This window comes from Sus scrofa, chromosome 11 (genome assembly GCF_054392235.1).
Source record: "Sus scrofa isolate SSC_HxYL_T2T_F1_AM1 chromosome 11, Sscrofa_HxYL_maternal_Yorkshire_Landrace_v2.0, whole genome shotgun sequence".
Lineage (NCBI taxonomy): Eukaryota > Metazoa > Chordata > Mammalia > Artiodactyla > Suidae > Sus > Sus scrofa.
Window position 1 is genome coordinate 1771495 of NC_139393.1, and position 19116 is coordinate 1790610.

General features: G+C 52.5%; 1 protein-coding gene across 13 annotated transcripts in view; it reads right to left on the reverse strand.

Annotated features, from left to right (window-relative positions):
• XPO4 (exportin 4) overlaps window positions 1-19116 on the reverse strand; it is a 103061-nt gene that overhangs the window by 16532 nt on the left and 67413 nt on the right. For 12 of the 13 annotated variants that reach the window (XM_084981209.1, XM_084981210.1, XM_084981208.1 and 9 more), the window contains 4 exons: window positions 6546-6722; window positions 5978-6120; window positions 5383-5528; window positions 4061-4238 (listed from right to left, as the gene is read on the reverse strand). In XM_084981209.1, coding sequence (XP_084837335.1) covers window positions 4061-4238; window positions 5383-5528; window positions 5978-6120; window positions 6546-6722 — 644 coding nt within the window. Of the gene's footprint in view, window positions 1-391; window positions 2648-4060; window positions 4239-5382; window positions 5529-5977; window positions 6121-6545; window positions 6723-19116 lie in introns of those variants that run through there. The other variant, XM_084981215.1, reaches the window with a different exon arrangement.

Genomic DNA, 19116 nt, shown 5'->3' on the forward strand with positions numbered 1-19116 from the left:
ATCAGGGACACGGCAGGGGCGCTCCCGCGCTTCTGCGCCAGGACGGGGGCCACGTCCTCATCCCGCACGCAGCCCTGGCCCTCCGACCGGCCGCCTCGCCGGACCGCACCGCCCGCGCCGGGTCTGCCCGGCCCGAGGCAGCCCTTTCCTTGGAGCGCCCCTCACCTGGGGGCCTCCGGGTTCCAGAAGCTCTGCTCTCCGCCCTGTGCTACACACACGCCCCTGCGGCACCCTGTGCCACCGGAGCTCAAGTGGCTAGAACTGATTTTAAAGTCCCGATGCACTGGGACTTACCTACCACGGCGTCCTGGTACCAACAGCACCCATGTGAAAAACAGACAACTTTTTCTTTAACAGTTGGAAACGTCACACTGTTTCTTTTTTCCTTAAATTTTTATTTTTATTTCCCCACAGAATATGATCTTAAATAAATTTTTATACTCATTTTATCGATCACACATACACTTCTCTGAAACAAGTATGTATGTGCAGATATTAAAATATAATTTTAAAACATTTCCCATGATAATAAGACTGTATTAAAAATGTCTTCTGGATTGAGTTATCATTACAAGACTTATTAGAACACAATTCAGCAGAATATAACACAAATCTGAATAAGTTATTAAACATCATTTATTAAAAGACTTTATGTACAATACATGGAATATAGACATTTTATAACTAAAAATGAAATATAACTGAAAAATTGTGAATAAATATACTGTACACTTGGAACCTATAATGGAGTAAACCAACTACAATTTTTAAAATTCAAGTAAATAAAATTTTATTTATAAGATTAATACGACGGTTTTATTTTTCCAAAGTAGTCCATGTATCTGTCTCATCTGCTTTCTGATTTTCATTTTTATAGGTATAAGCACTGAGAAAACACATTCACATTGGTAAGTGGAAGGCATTGTTAAAACAACAGAGTCCCTTGATTATCTGAACTTCTTGCCAGTTCAAACATCAGAGATCTATCATCCAAAAAAAAACAGAACAAAACGGGGGGGGGGGGAATCTTTTTATGGCCACACCCACAGCATATGGAGGTTCCCAGACCAGGGGTCAAATCAGACCTACAGCTGCCGGCCTGCACCACAGCTCACGGCAACGCCGGATCCTTAACCCACTGAACAAGGCCAGGGCATCCTCATGGACAGGTGGTTGGATCCGCTTCCGCTGTGCCACGGGAACTCCCCCCAAATTATCTTTAATAACATGAGGAGGGACAGCTTGACTGGCTCCCCCGCAGCGCTAGCTTCGCGAGGGCTTTCCGGGCCGTCCGGCGCTCCGCCGGCGCTGAGCTCTGCAGGCTGCGCACGCTGCCCACCCGCCGCCCAAGGCTCAGAACAAGGGACAGCTTCTGCCTGCTTCGTAGAGTGGGGGGGAGGTTCAGGGAGAGAGGGCACAGAGGGTCCCCAGGGCACAAACTGGGGGCTTCCCAAGCCTCCCCTGGCCCTCCCCGACAGTGCTCCTCAGTCAGAAGCCCTGGTGGCCCTGCTCTCCAGCTCCACTCCTGCCCACCGAGCCGTGATGCCCTGCAATCTGCCTGCCGCAAGGGTGGTCAGCGCAGGCTCCCACCGCCAGCCCTTACACCACCTCTGTGCCCGCTTCAGCGCAAAGCATTGCGCCCACCCGCTTCTCCATCTTCAGCCGACCCTCCCCCAACGGCTGCCCTCAAGCAACCTGGCAGGCATGGCAACACCCTGGCACAGTCTGCGGTACCCTCAGAGCTGGGCCCAGGGGAGGCGAAGAGAGAGTGACGGACAGCCCACATGTGCTTTCAACCTGCTGCCATCCCAAGACGAGCACCCCAGTCCGACTCCGTTCTTAAGCATGCCAAGGACAGGCCCACACTTGCCTGATTCATCTTGGGCCACCTTTGCGTTTCACAAACCGAAAGCTGGCACCCTGAGTCGGAGCTTCCTTTCGCTGCCCACGGCCTCTAGGACCAGCTCTGGTCTGGACAGCCGCCACCCGGCTCCTGCTCACTGCACTCAGCCCCTAACTGGTCTCCCCGCTGCACCCCGGCCCCTGGCGGTGCACTCCCGCTGCAGCAAAGCCCACTGTCCAGCACCTAGGTTGCTCCTCTCCTCCAGACCCTACAAGGGGACCCTACAAGGGCACCCACGTCACTCAGAGCAAACGCCAAAGACAGGACCTCACCTGGCTTCCCTCTGGTTTCTCCTCTCACACCGCCTCCTACCAACGCCACGGGCCTCTGCTCGGCCCACAGGGCAGCTCCCGCCACTCCCTGCTCAAGTCAGGCCCCTGGCTGCTCCTCCTGAAGCGCCCACGGGCTCCCTCACCGACCTCAAGCTTTGGTTCACGGGTCTCCTTGTAAGGAAGATCACGCTGGTGGCAGCGTCTCACCCGCGGTCTGCACCCCTGACCCTCAATCCCCGTTGCCCTCCGCAGCACACACCGCAGCCTCTGCTTGCGCCGCCTTCTGCCCTACAAGGAGCGCTTGTGCTGTTCTGCTCGCTGATGTATCCCCAAGGCCTGGAACAGCACCTGCTCCCCAGTAGGCATTCCACAGTTATCATCAAATGACACTTTCTTCAAGACACGTCAACTGCTTCTTTAGTAAACAAGGCTGGTCCCTTCCCGCCAGTCAATTTCACACGAATTCCTTGGACTGGAAAACAAGGGCGACTTTTTGTTGTTGCAACCCCCCTGCCTCAACCCTGCACAGCCTGCGCTCTCAGCCACCAAAATGCTTGGGCCCCCACAATGATGCCCAAGAATGGCAAAAACTGAAAAAGCACTCCTGGGGGTGCTGCCCAGAAGGGCACAAGGCAGAGGATAGCAGGGCAGCACCAGGAAAGGAACGGCCTTGGAAACTCACTTTCACCCGAACCAAACCAAAGCAGCCCCTGCATCTCACACTTACAGTAACGGGACTGCAGCTTCCTGACTTCAAGTAAGAAACTGCAAGACTAAAGGAAGTACATTCTCAAACATTTCCTTAATATTAGCTTAACAGTTCGATTTTTAAACTATTTTGTCTTTTTTTTTTTTCCTTGAGCCGCATCAGCACCACATGGAGGTTCCCAGGCCAGGAATCAAATCAGAGCTGTAGCTGTCTGCCTACACCACAGCCACCCCAATCCTTAACCTTCTGAGCTGCATCTGCGACCTACACCACAGCTCACCCCAATCCTTAACCTTCTGAGCAAGGCCAGGGATCAAACCTGCATCCTCAATGATACTAGTCGGGTTCGTTAACCTCTGAGCCACAACAGGAACGCCAACAATTCGATTTTTGAAAGAATCGTATTTTCCATTGTCCAGGTTTAAGTGACGTCCATGTATTTTGCATTAGAATAAAAGGAATGAGAGGACAGCACCTCGTCTGACTACTTCCTTTGTAACTGACCAAACCAGTGCTGTTCCAGGAGGACCTCTGCCTGCAACCCCAATTTAAACTACAGCAAAGTGCTAGAACTTGAGATGCTGTGTCCCAACCCACTTTAGGAGAGTCTCCTGGGTCAGGGGCACCCCCTTCAACCTCACCCTTAGGAATTCATGGAAGTGCTGTCACTCCTCTCGGGAAGGGCAAAGCGGAAGCTCCCGGGGCGGGGGGTGGAGGGAAGGCCATTGCGCCAGCAGGTCAGCCAGCAGGTCTAAAGGTTCACACTCTCAGGACAGATACCTCTGCTCCCTGGGAGACGAGGGAGCCACTGGAAAGTCGCTTCCACTTCAGGGACAATAAACACGTGTTAACGTTCACCTGGCCTTGGGGCCGGACCTGCATGAGCGCAGCTTCCTGAAGGTCAAGGGATGACCTTGTAGGGATCAGACGGAACGTCCCTTCCAAGCCTGACTGCACTGACAGTAACTCCACACTGGCTTCTATCGGTCCTGGACGCAGCCGTCAGGGCTCCCGGGAGCGGCCCTGCTTACTTACATATGCTGAGTGCACGTGGCCTTGTCTGCTTCCAGGCTCTGCCCGGCTTCCCTCTCCCTGCCAGTGCAGCCGTCTCCCCACCCACCCGGAACTTACAGAACAGAAGAAATCACAGAAGCACAACTATGAAGGTCACATTACCTAATCACAGAATCTGTGCTGTTGTACCCTGGGATGGAGGAAGCCTTTTCTCCCGGAGATCCCAAAATTTGAAGGGTTGTGTTAATGTCAACTTCAGATGAATGCTTAATGGAATATTCCATTATTTCTGGAGGTATTAGTGGAGTCTCTCCCTGAGTATCATCAGCTAAGAGGTAGCCTTCGGATTAAAAAAAAATTAAAAACAAACAATTAACAGTCTTCACTTACCAAACTGCACTACAAACGTTTTCAAACTTATCTGATACATGTGCGCGCGCGCACACACACACACACACACACACACACCCCATATAAACTGATGTAAAAGTAAAGGATAAATGTTAATATAGTAATTTCAAGATTGATGAGAAGAAATATTCTAAGATAATTAACCCTCAAAAATACAGAAAAGGACAAAGGAAAAATGTGGTTTTTTGTTTGTCTTTTTGCCATTTCTAGGCTGCTCCCGCAGCATATGGAGGTTCCCGGGCTAGAGGTCCAATCGGAGCTGTAGCCACCGGCCTCCAAAGACAAAAGTTTTATTCACCAATTTTAAAATTCACACCGACAAAATTTACTACCTCTTAATAATTTTCAGTAATATGTTCTCTAAAGTTAATGGGACTTCTATTGTCTTTATCAAAAATCAATACTTTGGGGAGTTCCCGTTGTGGCGCAGTGGTTAACGAATCCGACTAGGAACCATGAGGTTGCGGGTTCAATCCCTGGCCTCGCTCAGTGGGTTAAGGATCCGGCGTTGCCGTGAGCTGTGGTGTAGGTTGCAGACGCGGCTTGGATCCCACGTTGCTGTGGCTCTGGCGTAGGCCGGCGGCTACAGCTCCGATTGGACCCCTAGCCTGGGAACCTCCATATGCCGCGGGAGCGGCCCAAAGAAATGGCAAAAAGACAAAAAAAAAAAAAAAAAAAAAAAAGGCAGAAACCCTGACAATATGACTCTTGAGGAAGCCCCTACATGAACACACAACTGCCCAGACCACCCTCAGCTCCAAACCTCAATGGTCCCTACGTCTCAGCTTCCTCGTGGTGGCAGAGGACAGCATGAGCAACAGTAGCAGTAACCCGCTAATGCTTCACGTTCAGGGGCGACTGTGACTTCCACGTATCACATTTCGAATGGAACAGGCCCCGGACGCCTGCCGGCCAGCATGTCAAAGAAATGCAGCCACAGCTCTGTGACCTCCGGTGGTCACACCCAAACCTCACCCAAGACCACTGATGAGCTGCCACCTTAACACACGCAGCGTGTCTTAGGGCTCAGGCTGCCTGGCTGCAGTGCCGTTAGAAAGAAGGAGCCGACCCACCTGTAACTAAAATCAGCCAGTGGATATCTTCGTACAGATCATCCAGCGTCTTGCTGTCGACGGAGCGCGAGGCGGGGGCGGCCAGGAGCTGCTGCTGCTGCCGCTGCAACTGCCCGTGCAGCCTCGTCACTCTTTCTTCTAACAAACTGCAAGAGGGAGAGGTCAGCGGCTTCCCGACGCTCCGTCCGCAAAGCCCTAGAACAACTTACAGCTCCCACTTTGACACACGGTAAATTAAGGGGTTAGCCCAGGACACATGTACAAGCGTATTTATTATATGCGCAACGTTCTCGCAGCACTGTCAGAAGTGCGACTTATTGCTGATGGCCCAGAACTGAAACACTGCTTTGCAGACAGTCAGGTTTACAACAGGCGCGGGAAAAGTGGTCGCTCGGCGTTTTTACTGACAGGGGTCGAGTGGTTTCTCACCCCCGTTTCCATCATCTCTGCCGTCTATGCTGTGGTGCCTGGGCTCCAAATGTATGAGCCGAGGAGGGCGACCAGCGTGAGGTTCCGCCCACCTGCCCCATGTGCTCTCCGGGGAGCTGAGACCAGAGGGGACTTGCTCTGCGGGGCGGCTGCGGACCGCGGGTACCTTGTCAGCAGAGGTACGCAGTGCTCTGCGGCGATCCGGCCGAGCATCCCCACACTGGCGAGCTGGTCCGAGAACTGGTCGCGATCGTCCTCTTGCAGCTCGCTGATCTCTTCTTCCTCGCGGGAGGCCACGCCGTTGGCGGTCTGTCATTGACACAAGGGGCAGAGGCTGAGCTAGTTCCCACCCTCGGCACCGCCCAGCCTTCAAGCGCAGCTGCCTGGGCACGGCTACCCAGCCACGCTGACGCCCAGGCAGCCACCAAAGGGGGACAACCGCAAAGAAAGAAGGCGGAGCCATCACCCCACTCGCCCCTCACGGGTAAGCACAGCCAAGCACACGCCCGCACCCCGCCTCCCCCAGCAGAGAACCTCACGTCTGGACCCGAAGATCCAGGTTCCTCGGGATGGTACCTGACAACCGGGCAGCCGCGGCGGGGGCCGGAAGCTGCAGCGGCGGGAGGCTAAGGCGAGCCCCTAGAACGGGCCTGCTGAGGCTTCTGCTCTGCGCTCGGGGCTCTGGGCCACCCCCTGGCGCGGTGCCTGCGAGCACCGAGGCCTGCGGGACTCACCAAATTCCGCGTGCCGTCTGGAGCGGCGAGGTGGCACTGGACATAGGAGTTGAAAACCTGAACCGCGTGCTGCGTGAAGAAGCCCTTGTGGAAGTGCGCGTCGTCTTGGACCAGCGTCAGCCAGGACTCCAGCAGCCTGTCGTAGGCTTCCATGTAAGCCATGTCATCCTTATCCAGCTGGGGGAGAGCAGAGCCACGGAGCGAGTGGCCAGAGTGCAAGGGCCGCCGCGGACGGGAGCGGGGCAGCTCCCCCCTAACAGAGGACCCCGAAGGCCACGGAGCGAGTGGCCAGAGTGCAAGGGCCGCCGCAGACGGGAGCGGGCAGCTCTCCCTTAACAGAGGACCCCGAAGGCCACGGAGCGAGTGGCCAGAGTGCAAGGGCCGCCGCGGACGGGAGCGGGCAGCTCTCCCCTAACAGAGGACCCCGAAGGCCACTCGAGGACCAGGCTGACGGAGCTGGCCTGACAAGTAACCATCGACTCAGACACTGCAGGACCGCCGTGCAGCCTGCTCATCAAACTTTCTAAATTCCTAGGCAACCAGAACTGATGCTTATTCTGGTACAAGACTGGCTGCTCTGCTTTGCAGACCAATGTATTTTCAAACAAATCTAATACGAACGTTTCTCCATAGCCAAGAAGAGAACAGTGCGACTACCCTAAGAGTAAATGATTTTAGAAAACAGTCGCTGCTCAACATCTTATAAAAAAACCAGAAAGGCAAGGCATGGCCTCCCGGAAGCCTGAGGAGGGCACCGAGGCAGAAAGAACAGTCTGGGAGACCCAAGCAGGGTGCCCGTGGGTCTCAGAGGACAGATGCAGGGAGGGCAGCGGCTGGCCGAGGGGCAGGCTGCTGTCTGGGTCCCAACCAGAGGGTGTGCAGGACGGAGCCCCGTTTTAACAGATACGAGACTACCTACAGGAACTGGCTGCACTTCTTTATCCTCGGAGTGACTCCGAGTATAAATCTGACCAAGGGGAGAACTCTAACCGCTGGTAGGGAAACGGAAGATGAGGCGAAGAGACGCACATGTAAACGCAGCCCGAACGCAGCCGTGCTGCCGGGTTAGAATGCAGCAGCTGAAGCGGCCACACCACCCGCGGCAGCCTACAGATTTAAGGCGACACTCTTCACAGAACCAGAACAAATCATCCAAAATGTACAGGCAACCACGAAAGAGCAGCGCGACCAAAGGACTTCTCAGAAAATGCACAAAGTTGGAGGCATAACTGACCCACATTTTAGTCTACACCACAAAGCCACAGATACCAAAACAATGTTTCGCGGGCACAAAAACAAACACATGGATCAAGGGAACAAAGAGAGACCCCAGAAATAAACTCACAGCCTATGAGCAATCAGTCTTCGACAAAGGAGGCAAGAACATACAATGGGGAGAAGACAGTCTCTTCAGCAAGTGGTGCTGGGAAAACTGGACAGACGCACATCAGTCAATGACGTGAAAACACGCCCTCACACCATGCACAAAAATAAACTCAAAATGGCTTCAAGACCCAAATATAAAACATCTTAAAACTCCCAAAAAGAGGCAAAATATTCTCTGACATAAATGGTAGCAAGGTTTTCTTAGGTCAGTTCCCATGGCAACAGAAATAAAAACAAAATGAGCAATTCCAATGTCTAAGCTTTTGCACAGCAAAGGAAACCATCAGCAAAACAAAAGGATAACCTGCAACCTGGCTGAAAATACTTGCGAATAGTGTGACCAGCAAGGGCTTCACCCCTAAAATATACAAGCAGCTCATACAACTCAAAACAAAAACAACCCAATCAAAAAAAAAAATGGGCAGGAGTTCCCATCGTGGCGCAGCAGAAACGAATCCGACTGGGAACCATGAGGTTGCGGGTTCGATCCCTGGCCTTGCTCAGTGGGTTAAGGATCCGGTGTTGCCGTGAGCTGTGGTGTAGGGTGAAGACGCGGCTCGGATCCAGCGTTGCTGTGGCTCTGGCGTAGGCCAGTGGCTACAGCTCCGACTCAACCCCTAGCCTGGGAACCTCCATGTGCTGCGGGAGTGGCCCTCAAAAGGCAAAAAAACCAAAAAAAACAAAAACAAAAAAAAAACAAAAAAAGGACAAGAGACAACAAGGACTGATGAAAACCTGGAGAAAAGAACACTTGTGAAATTGGTTCAGGTACTGTCAGAAAAACACGGAAGTTCCTCAAAAAGTTAAAAATAAGGAGTTCCCGTCGTGAACTGGTGCAGCAGAAACGAATCCGACTGGGAACCATGAGGTTGCAAGTTCAACCCCTGGCCTCGCTCAGTGGGTTAAGGATCCGGCGTTGCCGTGAGCTGTGGTGTAGGTCGCAGACGCAGCTTGGATCCCGCGTGGCTGTGGCTCTGGCGTAGGCCGGCGGCTACAGCTCCGATTGGACCCCAAGCCTGGGAACCTCCATATGCCGTGGGTGCAGCCCTAAAAAGGTTTATAAATAAATAAATAAATAAATAAATCTGCCATATGATCCAGCAATTTGATTTCTCGGTATTTTCCAGAGGAGACAAAGACACTAATTCTAAAGATACCTGCACCCGGATGTTCACAGCATCTTCATCTCCAACAGCCAAGGCAGGGAAGGCACTGAAGTTTTTAAGATGCATGAACAAAGAAACTGTGGTATACTTAGATAATGGAATATTATTCAGCCATAAAAAATGAGGAACTTCCCACTTGCGGCAACATGAATGGACCTCGAGGGCCTTACGCCAAATGACGTGGTCAACAGAGAGCCAAATACCATATACTTTCCCTCCCATGTGGAATCTTAAGAGGTCAGATTTGGGGGTACAAGGGCTGGGACATGGGGGAGGGACACTGTAGGAAGGTGTGAAAAAAGCTAGGTCGGGATGTGGCGGACAGCAAGGCGACCATGGCCAGGACTGCTGCGCGGTGCTTGGGCCACAGGTGCTAAGAGCTCTCACCCAAAGGAGAAGGCCTTTTTCTTTTCTTCCTACTGTGTCTGAGAGGTGACAGATGTTAACCTACTGTGATCGTCACCTCACAACACCTGTAAATCAAAATCACAGCGTGTACCTTCAACTTATATTCTGGCATATGTGGTATCTCAGTCAAACTGGGGGGGGAGGGGAGAAAAGGAAATACAAATATAAAGGAATGAAGAGATGAATGTATGTATGTTGCTGAAAAAAACCGGTTATCCTTATGGAAAAACAATGTAATTGGATCCCAACTTGATGCCATATTCAAAATTAAATTCTAAGATGGAATGCACACCTTTTTTTTTCTTTTAGGGTCGCACCCGCACGCATCGGAGCTGCAGCTGCAACGCCAGACGGGAGCCATGTCTGTGACCTACACAACAGCTCATGACAACGCCGGATCCTTAACCCACGAGAGACACCAGGGATCGAACCTCTCCCCGCCCCCCGCCCCCCACCCCATCCTCATGGATACTAGTCAGATTCTTAACCCGGTAAGCCAAGAAGGGAACTCCAAAAGGCAAACTTTTAAAGCATTTAGAAGAAAACACAGGAAGGGAAGGTGTCTGAAACAGGTGCCTAATAAAGCAAATTATACAAGAAATGACAGTAAGTTCCACTACACTAAAGAGTATCTGTTCATCAAGTCAAAGTGCAGCACAATATCCATGACCGACCCTGGAATAGAGAGAAACGGTGAGCTCCAAACACAGCCTACAGATGAGGGGACCAGACTGCGCCAACCGTCATCTCTTACTCTCAGCAAGTGCACCGTGGCTCTGCCACGCGGTCAACCTGGGGAAGGAGGATACAGTTTGTGGGAACCCTGTACTAGCTTTGCAACTCTTCTTTAAATCTGAAATGCTTCCAAATTAAAAAAAAAAAAAAAAGATACCACAAAGCTAAAAGAGGAGCCACAAAACGAGGAGAAGACGCGTCAGCAACACAAACCAACGAGCAGGAAAGGAGCACACGAACCCCGCGAAGAGTCTCCACAGCCGGTGAGGAGAGGGCAAACCACCCGGCAGGGAACTGGGCAACGGACTAAAGAGCAGCTGCCAAGCGCAATCGCGGGGAGGCTGCGTTTAACGGCCGACGCGACGCTCCAGCTCAGGAGCACTGGGGACAGCAACGCAGCCACGTTCTACGCTCGGGGTCTGGCGGACGCTGCGAGTGACATGTGACAGCCCGGGTGCACGGAACGCGCCCGCACAGGCGAGGGGTGGCCTGAGCCCACACACACGCCGCCTTCGCTCCAACACCGCGCCTCCGAGGCTTGGACGCCGGGCAAACGCGCACGACTGTGCCGGGGGCGCGGGCAAGGAGGCTTCCTGAAACACCGCACTTTTGCACAAAGGGGCAAACACCCGCCCTCGGCCCGGCCTGCGCACACAAGGGCCAGAGGCCCGGAGCCACGGGCGCCTCTCCTGTGAGGCGGCAGAGGGACCAGCGCGCCAGTCACACTGGCCCCGGGAAGAGGCATCTGCTGGTGCCGCGGAGCGACGCGTGGTTTCCTCTCCGTGGGTGTCACGTATGACACAGTCGAGTCCTCTGCGGTGGCCCTGAGGACCGAGGAAGGGACACGGGGAATGGCCAAGCCACGCTCGCTGTGGGCGCAGCAGGAGGAGAGGCTGGCTTTACGCCTTCAGCAGAAGCCACCGCCACCGCCACCGCCGAGAGCGACGAGATGACCCCGACCGAGGACACCTGCGGCCTGTCCCTACTCCGTGCAAGGCCTCACGCGCCAGGTCTTACCGGGCTGTCCTGCCCCAAGAGACTGGTAAGGCATCTTAGGTGGCACTTGGAAGGGGCTCGGAAGGAAGAAGAGGGCATCTTCTAGGAGCTCGGCTGCCCGGGGCCCTGGGGCCGGCCCGCTCGGCGCAGTTTCCTCCCTCCCAGACAGAAAGGCACAGACACAACAGAAAAGCCGTCCACGCCTCTGGCCATTCCGCCCACAAGCCCCGACGCGAGACCCCATGACCACAGGCGGCCTGTCGGAGCCCCGGTCCCCGGACGCGGACTTAGGATGGGAACCGAATCCGAGGACACAGCCTCCTGCTCCTGCTGGAAACCAACACAAGGAACGCATCAAGCAAAGTGCGAGAAATCTGGCTGATGACAATTGGCAACTACGTCTCTCAGGCTGTCACAGAGACATGAAACCAGCTGAGCGCGCTGCCTGATACCTTGGCCCTGCTCCACGGCCACACTGGCCAACGCCCAGCCCCAAGCCGGGGCACGTGCCAGGGGGACGACGGCCCGAGCCCGCCACTCCGCTCATGCCCAGGGCCTGTCAGGCCTGCTGCCAGGAGGGCTTTCGAGAGGGGAGTGAGCTTAGGAGGCCACTTGACCTCACATTACTCCCTGTGGGAAGAGGGGGTGGAGGCACGTCAACACCCACCATGAACCTGCCAGGGTACAGAGGGGCGAGCCTGCAGCTCCTCGGCCGCAGGAAAAAAAATCTGCCTTTGTGTCTGGAAACTATTTGGGTATAAAAACAGGGGTTAATTGAAGCTTGGGAACGCTCCCCCTCTCTAACAGGGAACTGAATTTCAGATTAAAATCTAACAGTCCTGTATGATTCCAACCTCATGACATTCTGGAAAAGACGAACCACAGAGACAGGGGCAGAGCTCAGGGGATTTGGAAGGCAGAGAAACTCCTGCCTGAGCCTCTAGCGGTGGCTACGTCTTCACAGCCACAGGATGCCCAGCATCCTGACACAACCCACGGCTCTGGGCGGTGACCATGAGTCTGTGTAGTTTCACCGCTAGGAACACATGTGACCTCCGGTTGGGGCTCGCAGAGTGGGGTGGGGGGCGTGTGGGTTTGGGGAGGGGTGGGGGTATGGGAACTCCATATTTTCACTCGATTTTGCCATGAATCTAAAACCGCCCGAAGAAAATCAGTATGTGTGCATGTTCCTAACACCAATACTGAGCCAGGAAGCACACCAGGGAACTCTCCTGCTGGAGGAGCTCTACTCATCCGACTCTGGTGACGCAAAAACTCCAAATTAATTCCTAACTAAGACAGTGCTGTGGTGACTAGCAGATATGACCCATTCCACTACAACAGACTTTTTTCCTACCAAGTGCACGTGACCAACCTGACAACTAGAAATCATGCCTACAAAACGGGAAAGCTCCTTCTCCGACCACTGACATTCTCTCTGTATGTAAACGTAAGTCACATGGTTCAGCTGGAAAAGGTGTGCGATTCAGAGACGTAAAAAACGCAGTAAGACGGGTGTGGGCAGTGAACGCTCCCAAGGAATGCTTTCTTCCTTTTTCACTTTCTTCTTTTTCGGCCATGCCCACAGCATATGGGGGTTCCTGGCCAGGAATCAAATCAGAGCTGTGGCGAGATCTATGCCACAGCCACAGCACGCCAGATCCTCAACCCACTGAACGAGGCCAGGGATCGAACCCGCAACCTCACGGTTCCTGGTCGGATTCGCCTCCGCTGCACCACAAGGGGAACTCCAGAAGGTTTTATTTCTAAGAGATAACCCTGTTTAACTTTGTGTTTCCTATTTATAGCCTGAAGCTGTGGCTACTCAACTACCCTTACAAGGACTTGGAAATAAAAACACACTGAACCGAGATTGTAGAGGCTGGGAAAAGTGCCAAGAACACTGGCTAGGGGGCTCACCAGCAACGTTCATTTGCAAACATGATAAAAAAAAAAATCATTTGGCACAAATAACCTATGCAACATAAAATGTGCTTATAAAACAGAAGGGAGAAAAGCCCCGGGTACCTACAGGGAAGGGTTCCATCTAGATCCTGTTTCTATCTGGACGGCTGGCACAGCCGCTGGTTTTATGCTTCTTTACAGGGTTTATACACATACAAATCTTTTACTTTATCCAAACAAAGTATTACACAAGAAGTTTAAAATTTAGAGGCACTGTCACAACCCTCAGGACCAATGACAGATCAGATAAAGAACTGAGCAGTGTCAGACATTAATCAGAAAGGACATAAGAAAGATCAGAGACGGACAGACAGCCGTCCAGCGGTTTACGCCTGCTCCAAGCACTCCTCCTGGTGTGGCATCAGGACACGCAAAAACGGCAACACGGAGAACATCAGAGAAATGCCACGACCTCTCCATTTTAAAAAGGGAGCATTTAGAAGTCTCTGCATGTCAACTGGAAAAAAATTCACGCTGTCGTGAGCTGCCCGGCCAGCCCTCACAGCACAGAATTAATTTAGCTCCGGAGCATCTACGCAGCTGACAGCACCCTGGTTTCTGAAATCCTCCGAGACAAACTGACACACGGCACAGGCAGTGCAGCTGTTCGAAGGAGCCCTCGCTGGATCACTTAAAAAATCAACCCCGACAAAAACTCCAAGCGCCCCACTTGTCCTTCTCAGAGTTTGTAGATGCGACTCTCCTAGGCTGATACGATGCCTTCCTCTCGGAAACATACACACGGGTTTCCACATTCTTAATGCTAAAGATCCGGAAGGTCACAGCGCCCGGCGCGCGGCCGTGATCCATCAGTGTGTGCGGCGCGGAGTGGAGGCGGCAGCCCCTTCCCGAGGGGCTGGCCTCGCTGGCTCCCCTGACCACCTCCTCTGCCTCCTCACTCCAGGTTTCACTTCTGAAACCCTGGCCCAGGGGCTCAGGTTCCGTTTTAATGCTAGGACTGGAAGCAACACAAAAGGGACAACAGTCTCGACAGGAAGCGAGCTGTAACCTAAATCCACTGGGTGCTGTCTCAAGTGCAGGCCACGGAGAAAACAAACACTGGCTCCGTGCGGGACCTGACAGCAGACCGAAAACTCAGAGACAAGTCAGCCAACACTGCACGGCACAATGACAACCCAAGCAGATCTAAAGAAAACACCGACATTTTTTAAAGAACTTCTTTTAATAAGAGCCTATATTTAAGTTGTAAGAGTAACCAATTTTCTTCCACACATCCTAGGCAGAACTAAAGCTGCTCGCTGTCAGTACTAAAATAGCCTACTTTCAACGTTGGGGGACACAGCGCATCTCAACCAACTCTTTCCTTTGATCAGCAGGCAGAGGAAATGGAGGCACCGTCACGGCTGGACAGCTGCGTGGCCTCCAGAGCATGCGGGGGAGGGGGGGGCCTCTCAAGCCCCGACCCCGTCGGGCGCTGAGCTGCAGGCCGACCACGCCTGGTTCCAGTTAGGCTGCCCGCTCTTTGCACCGAAATCCTCCCACGTTTCTGCTCGCCGCGTCCTATTTGCAACGTGGCTTCAAAGTGCTCCTTCTCACCGCATCTCCTCTCCACAAAGTAACTACCACGGGGCTGGAGAGAGCAGACTCTGAAGTAACAATGCTGAGCTTCAGGAGTTCCCACCCTGCCTCAGCCGAAACGAACCAGACCAGCATGAGGACACGGGTTCCATTCCTGGCCTCGCTCAGTGGGTGAAGGATCCAGTGTTGCCCTGAGCTGTGGTGTAGGGCACAGGTGCAGCTCAGATCCGGCGTTGCTGTGGCTGTGGTGTAGGCAGGCGGCAGCAGCTCCGATTCGATCCCTAGCCTGGGAACTTCCATATGCCATGGGTGCGGCCCTAAAAGGACAAAGAAAAAAAAAAAAAGGAATGCTGGGCTTTAAATGCACTCACGCACCAAGAATTAATTCTATAATTAATTCTACAATGAACGTCACAACTTAATCAACATCCTTTTTCTTTACTACCTACCCTCTGGCCTTGAGGCTAAGGGGAGAAATATACTAAAATTACACGTGACGGGCTCCCTTCACAAAGGTCACCAGCATCTCCTCCCCCACACACCCCACCCCATGCCCTGGCACACACCCCCACGGCCGCACACACACCCGCACGGCAATGTGTAAGGATCATGACAGCTGCTCCCTTCAGGTAACACATTATGCGGCTGCTGCTCATTAACCTACAGGGGTCTGGTAGGTTAAAAAAACTCAAAATTTTTCTACTGACAAAAGAAACCAAGCTCCGATTAGACCCCTAGCCTGGGAACCTCTATATGCCGTGGGTGCGGCCCTAGAAAAGCCAAAAAAAAAAAAAAAAGAAAGAAAAGCAAAAGAAACCAAGAAATAAACTAGAGGACAGTGTTCAAGCCATAGTCCCTTCAAGTGTCACTAAGTCAATTCAAACGCATGTACGAGCATTATGAACATCTTATACAATAGTTAACAATAATACAAACATGTTTTTACTATAAGGACTTCACTCTTTAAGGCAAAGTTTCCTCCTAGAATCACCCTCACCTCTTCAGTCTAGCAAAAGACAATGATTTGATTTCTGCGGTGCAATGAAAAATTCTTGGCTTCAGGAAGCTTTAAGAAACACCAAGAAACCCTCAGCCAACAGAACAAAGTAGCCTGGAGCTGCTCCTTTTGAGCGGAGACTTCCAGTTGGGTGCAAAGTGATGCAGAAACCACAGCCTCTTCCCACACGACAGCCACCAAACAAGGACATGCTCCGTGGGCACACATGCGTATCAGGAATTTTTCCCATGAAAATGCTGTTTTTCTCCTACCACAGCAAGGTAATCACATCAGAGACAAAGTTTCTAAAAAAAGAGACAAGCTACATATATTTCCAAATAAACATGGTTCTGAAAAAATACCATTGCAATAAAATAAGAAGTTTATGTGCTAAATCTGCTTTCCTAACGGGAAAAGAAACTTTCAATATTAAAGAAAAATAAAGTATTTCACAAGATTAACATTATTTTTAAATACCTAAGGTGAAAATTATTGATTTATGTAAAATAACAAGAGTTCCCACGGTGGCACAACGGGATCGGCAGTGTCCCTCGAGCCGGGTTCCTCCCCCGGCCCGGCAGAGTGAGTTAAGGCCCCAGCAATGCTGCAGCTGCAGCACAGGTCACAACTGCAGCTCAGATCTGAAGCCTGGCCCAGGAACCCCATACGCAAAAGGAAAGAAAGAAGAAAGGAAGAAAGAACCTTGGAGTTCCCACCATGGTGCAGCGAAAACGAATCTGACTACAAACCATGAGGTTGCAGGTTCAATCCCTGGCCTTGCCCAGTGGGTTAAGGATCCGGCGTTGCCATGAGCTGTGGTGTAGGTCGCAGATGTGGTTTGGGTCTGGCGTTGCTGTAGCTGTGGCGTAGGCTGGTGGCTACAGCTCCGATTCGATCCCTACCTAGCCTGGGAACCTCCATATGCTGTGGGTGCGGCCCTAAAAAGACAAAAAAAGAAACAAACAAACAGGAGTTCCCGTCGTGGAGCAGCGGTTAACGAACCCGACTAGGAACCATGAGGTTGTGGGTTCGATCCCTGGCCTCGCTCAGTAGGTTAAGGATCCAGTGTTGCCTTGAGCTGTTGTGTGGGTCGCAGACTCGGCTCGGATCCTGCGTTGCTGCGGCTCTGGTGTAGGCCGGAGGCTACAGCTCCAATTCGACCCCTAGCCTGGGAACCTCCATATGCCATGGGAGCAGCCCTAGAAAAGGCAAAAAAGAAAGAAAGAAAGAAAGAAAGAAAGAAAGAAAGAAAGAAACTCAAAAACTGGTCGCAGCGACGGTCCACTGACAGACTGTCGATAACATCATCCTGAGAATTCCACACACTGCACTGCGCCCCCCATTCAGGCGCTCTCCGGGCCTGCATCCCCGCCGTGAGGCATCGGAAGCCACCAGTATCCTAAGCACCCCAACAAGGGAAGCTGCTCCCGAGGGGCGAAGCGTCCCGCCTGGGCCCCCAGGCCAGGATTACTTTGGGTTCACGAGGCAGGGTCTCCCGCCAAAGTTCAGCATCTTTCGGCACCACGATGACTCTCCAAAGCAGTTTTTTTAAAAAATATGCCTTGGCGTTTCTTTTTCTGGAAAAGCTCGTTTTTTTATCTATTTGTCCACCTCAGGTCAACAGCTCTGACCTGCACAAGGTGCCCTGGCCTGGGCCCCGAAGCCACGTGGGGGCTGCGCTAGACTGTCCCTGTACCCGCTGCTGGCTGCCGCCCCCGGGCCCGCCTCCGGCTCACTCGGGACAAAGTGAGAGCCCACGTGGCTGAGACGCAGTCAGATTCCTCTAGTCTTCCGGCGACTCACCAAACCTCGCCAACCTGGCTGCTGTGAGCACCGAGAGGCGCTAGGCAAACCCTTTCCCTCTGCCTGACTTTCAGTGGGTAACCGATTCTTTCCAAAACTATGTTTCAATGTCACAAATAGATCCATTAAAAGAAATCAATGAATTAAAAGAAAGGGGAAGCAGGAGTTCCCGTCGTGGCGCAGTGGTTAACGAATCCGACTAGGAACCATGAGGTTGCGGGTTCGGTCCCTGCCCTTGCTCAGTGGGTTAACGATCCGGCGTTGCAATGAGCTGTGGTGTAGGTTGCAGACGCGGCTCGGATCCCGCGTTGCTGTGGCTCTGGCGTAGGCCGGTGGCTACAGCTCCGATTGGACCCCTAGCCTGGGAACCTCCATATGCCGCGGGAGCGGCCCAAGAAATAGTAAAAAAAAAAAAAAAAAAGAAAGGGGAAGCAAACAACCCTCTCCCTAAGTGAAGCCCACTGGGCCCAGGGCAGCCAGAACCCACCTCTGTGTGAGGGAAGCGCCACATAGCGTGCACAGGCTTTCTGGGCGCCACGATTTCTACGCCAAACCTTGGCAGAAGAATTGTTGTCCAAAAGCTCTAAGTCTCTTGGGCAAAATAAATACATAAATTCTCAACCACAGATCTGCAGACCAAGAATGTTCCCTGTCCTCTAGCAATTCCTCTATAAAGTAGTGGGACGCATTCTTAACCCGCAAACAGAACCTAAAAGGTGTGTCTAAACACGTGATCAGAGTGCTGTTTAGCCCACATGGTTCAGAGGCGCAAACACACCGACGGGGGTGGGGGGAGGGCGCGGGCCAGGAAACGGGCACACAGACACACAGGCACACACGCACACGTTCTGCATAAACTGAGGGATTCAGAATTTGTGATCATTTGAAAGGGTTTGAGGAGAGCTTAAATATTTAAAATTTCCCTATATTTCCATGCTTACTACACAATTTTTCTCTCCTTAAGCTCCTGTTCCTCCGCTGCCTACATTTTTCCAGCACACGAACACCTTCCTTTCCTCATCAAACCACTGAGGTGCCCACGACATAAACACAGTCACTGCTGAGTCCTCTAGCACCTCTGAAAGGACACACAAACCTCCCACCCGTGTCGCCAGAGCCCCCCCCCAACAAAACAACTGAGGATGTGCCCTGGAATGGTATCGGCTGTCTACGAACTTCCTTTTACGCCCTTACAATCTCTGAAAAAGATCAACAGTTCATAAAAAGAAAAATGAGGAGTTCCCATCGTGGCGCAGTGGTTAACGAATCCAACTAGGAACCATGAGGTTGCAGGTTCGGTCCCCGCCCTTGCTCAGTGGGTTAACGATCCGGTGTCTCCGTGAGCCGTGGTGTAGGTCACAGATGCGGCTCGGATCCCGCGTTGCTGTGGCTCTGGCGTAGGCCGGTGGCTACAGCTCCAATGCGACCCCTAGCCTGGGAACCTCCATATGCCGCGGGAGCGGCCCAAGAAATGGCAAAAAGACCAAAAAAAAAAGAAAAGAAAAAGAAAAATGAGTTTCAACAACTTAATAACTACTTTGACGTAGTTATTCACAGCAACTGTTACAAATACAGC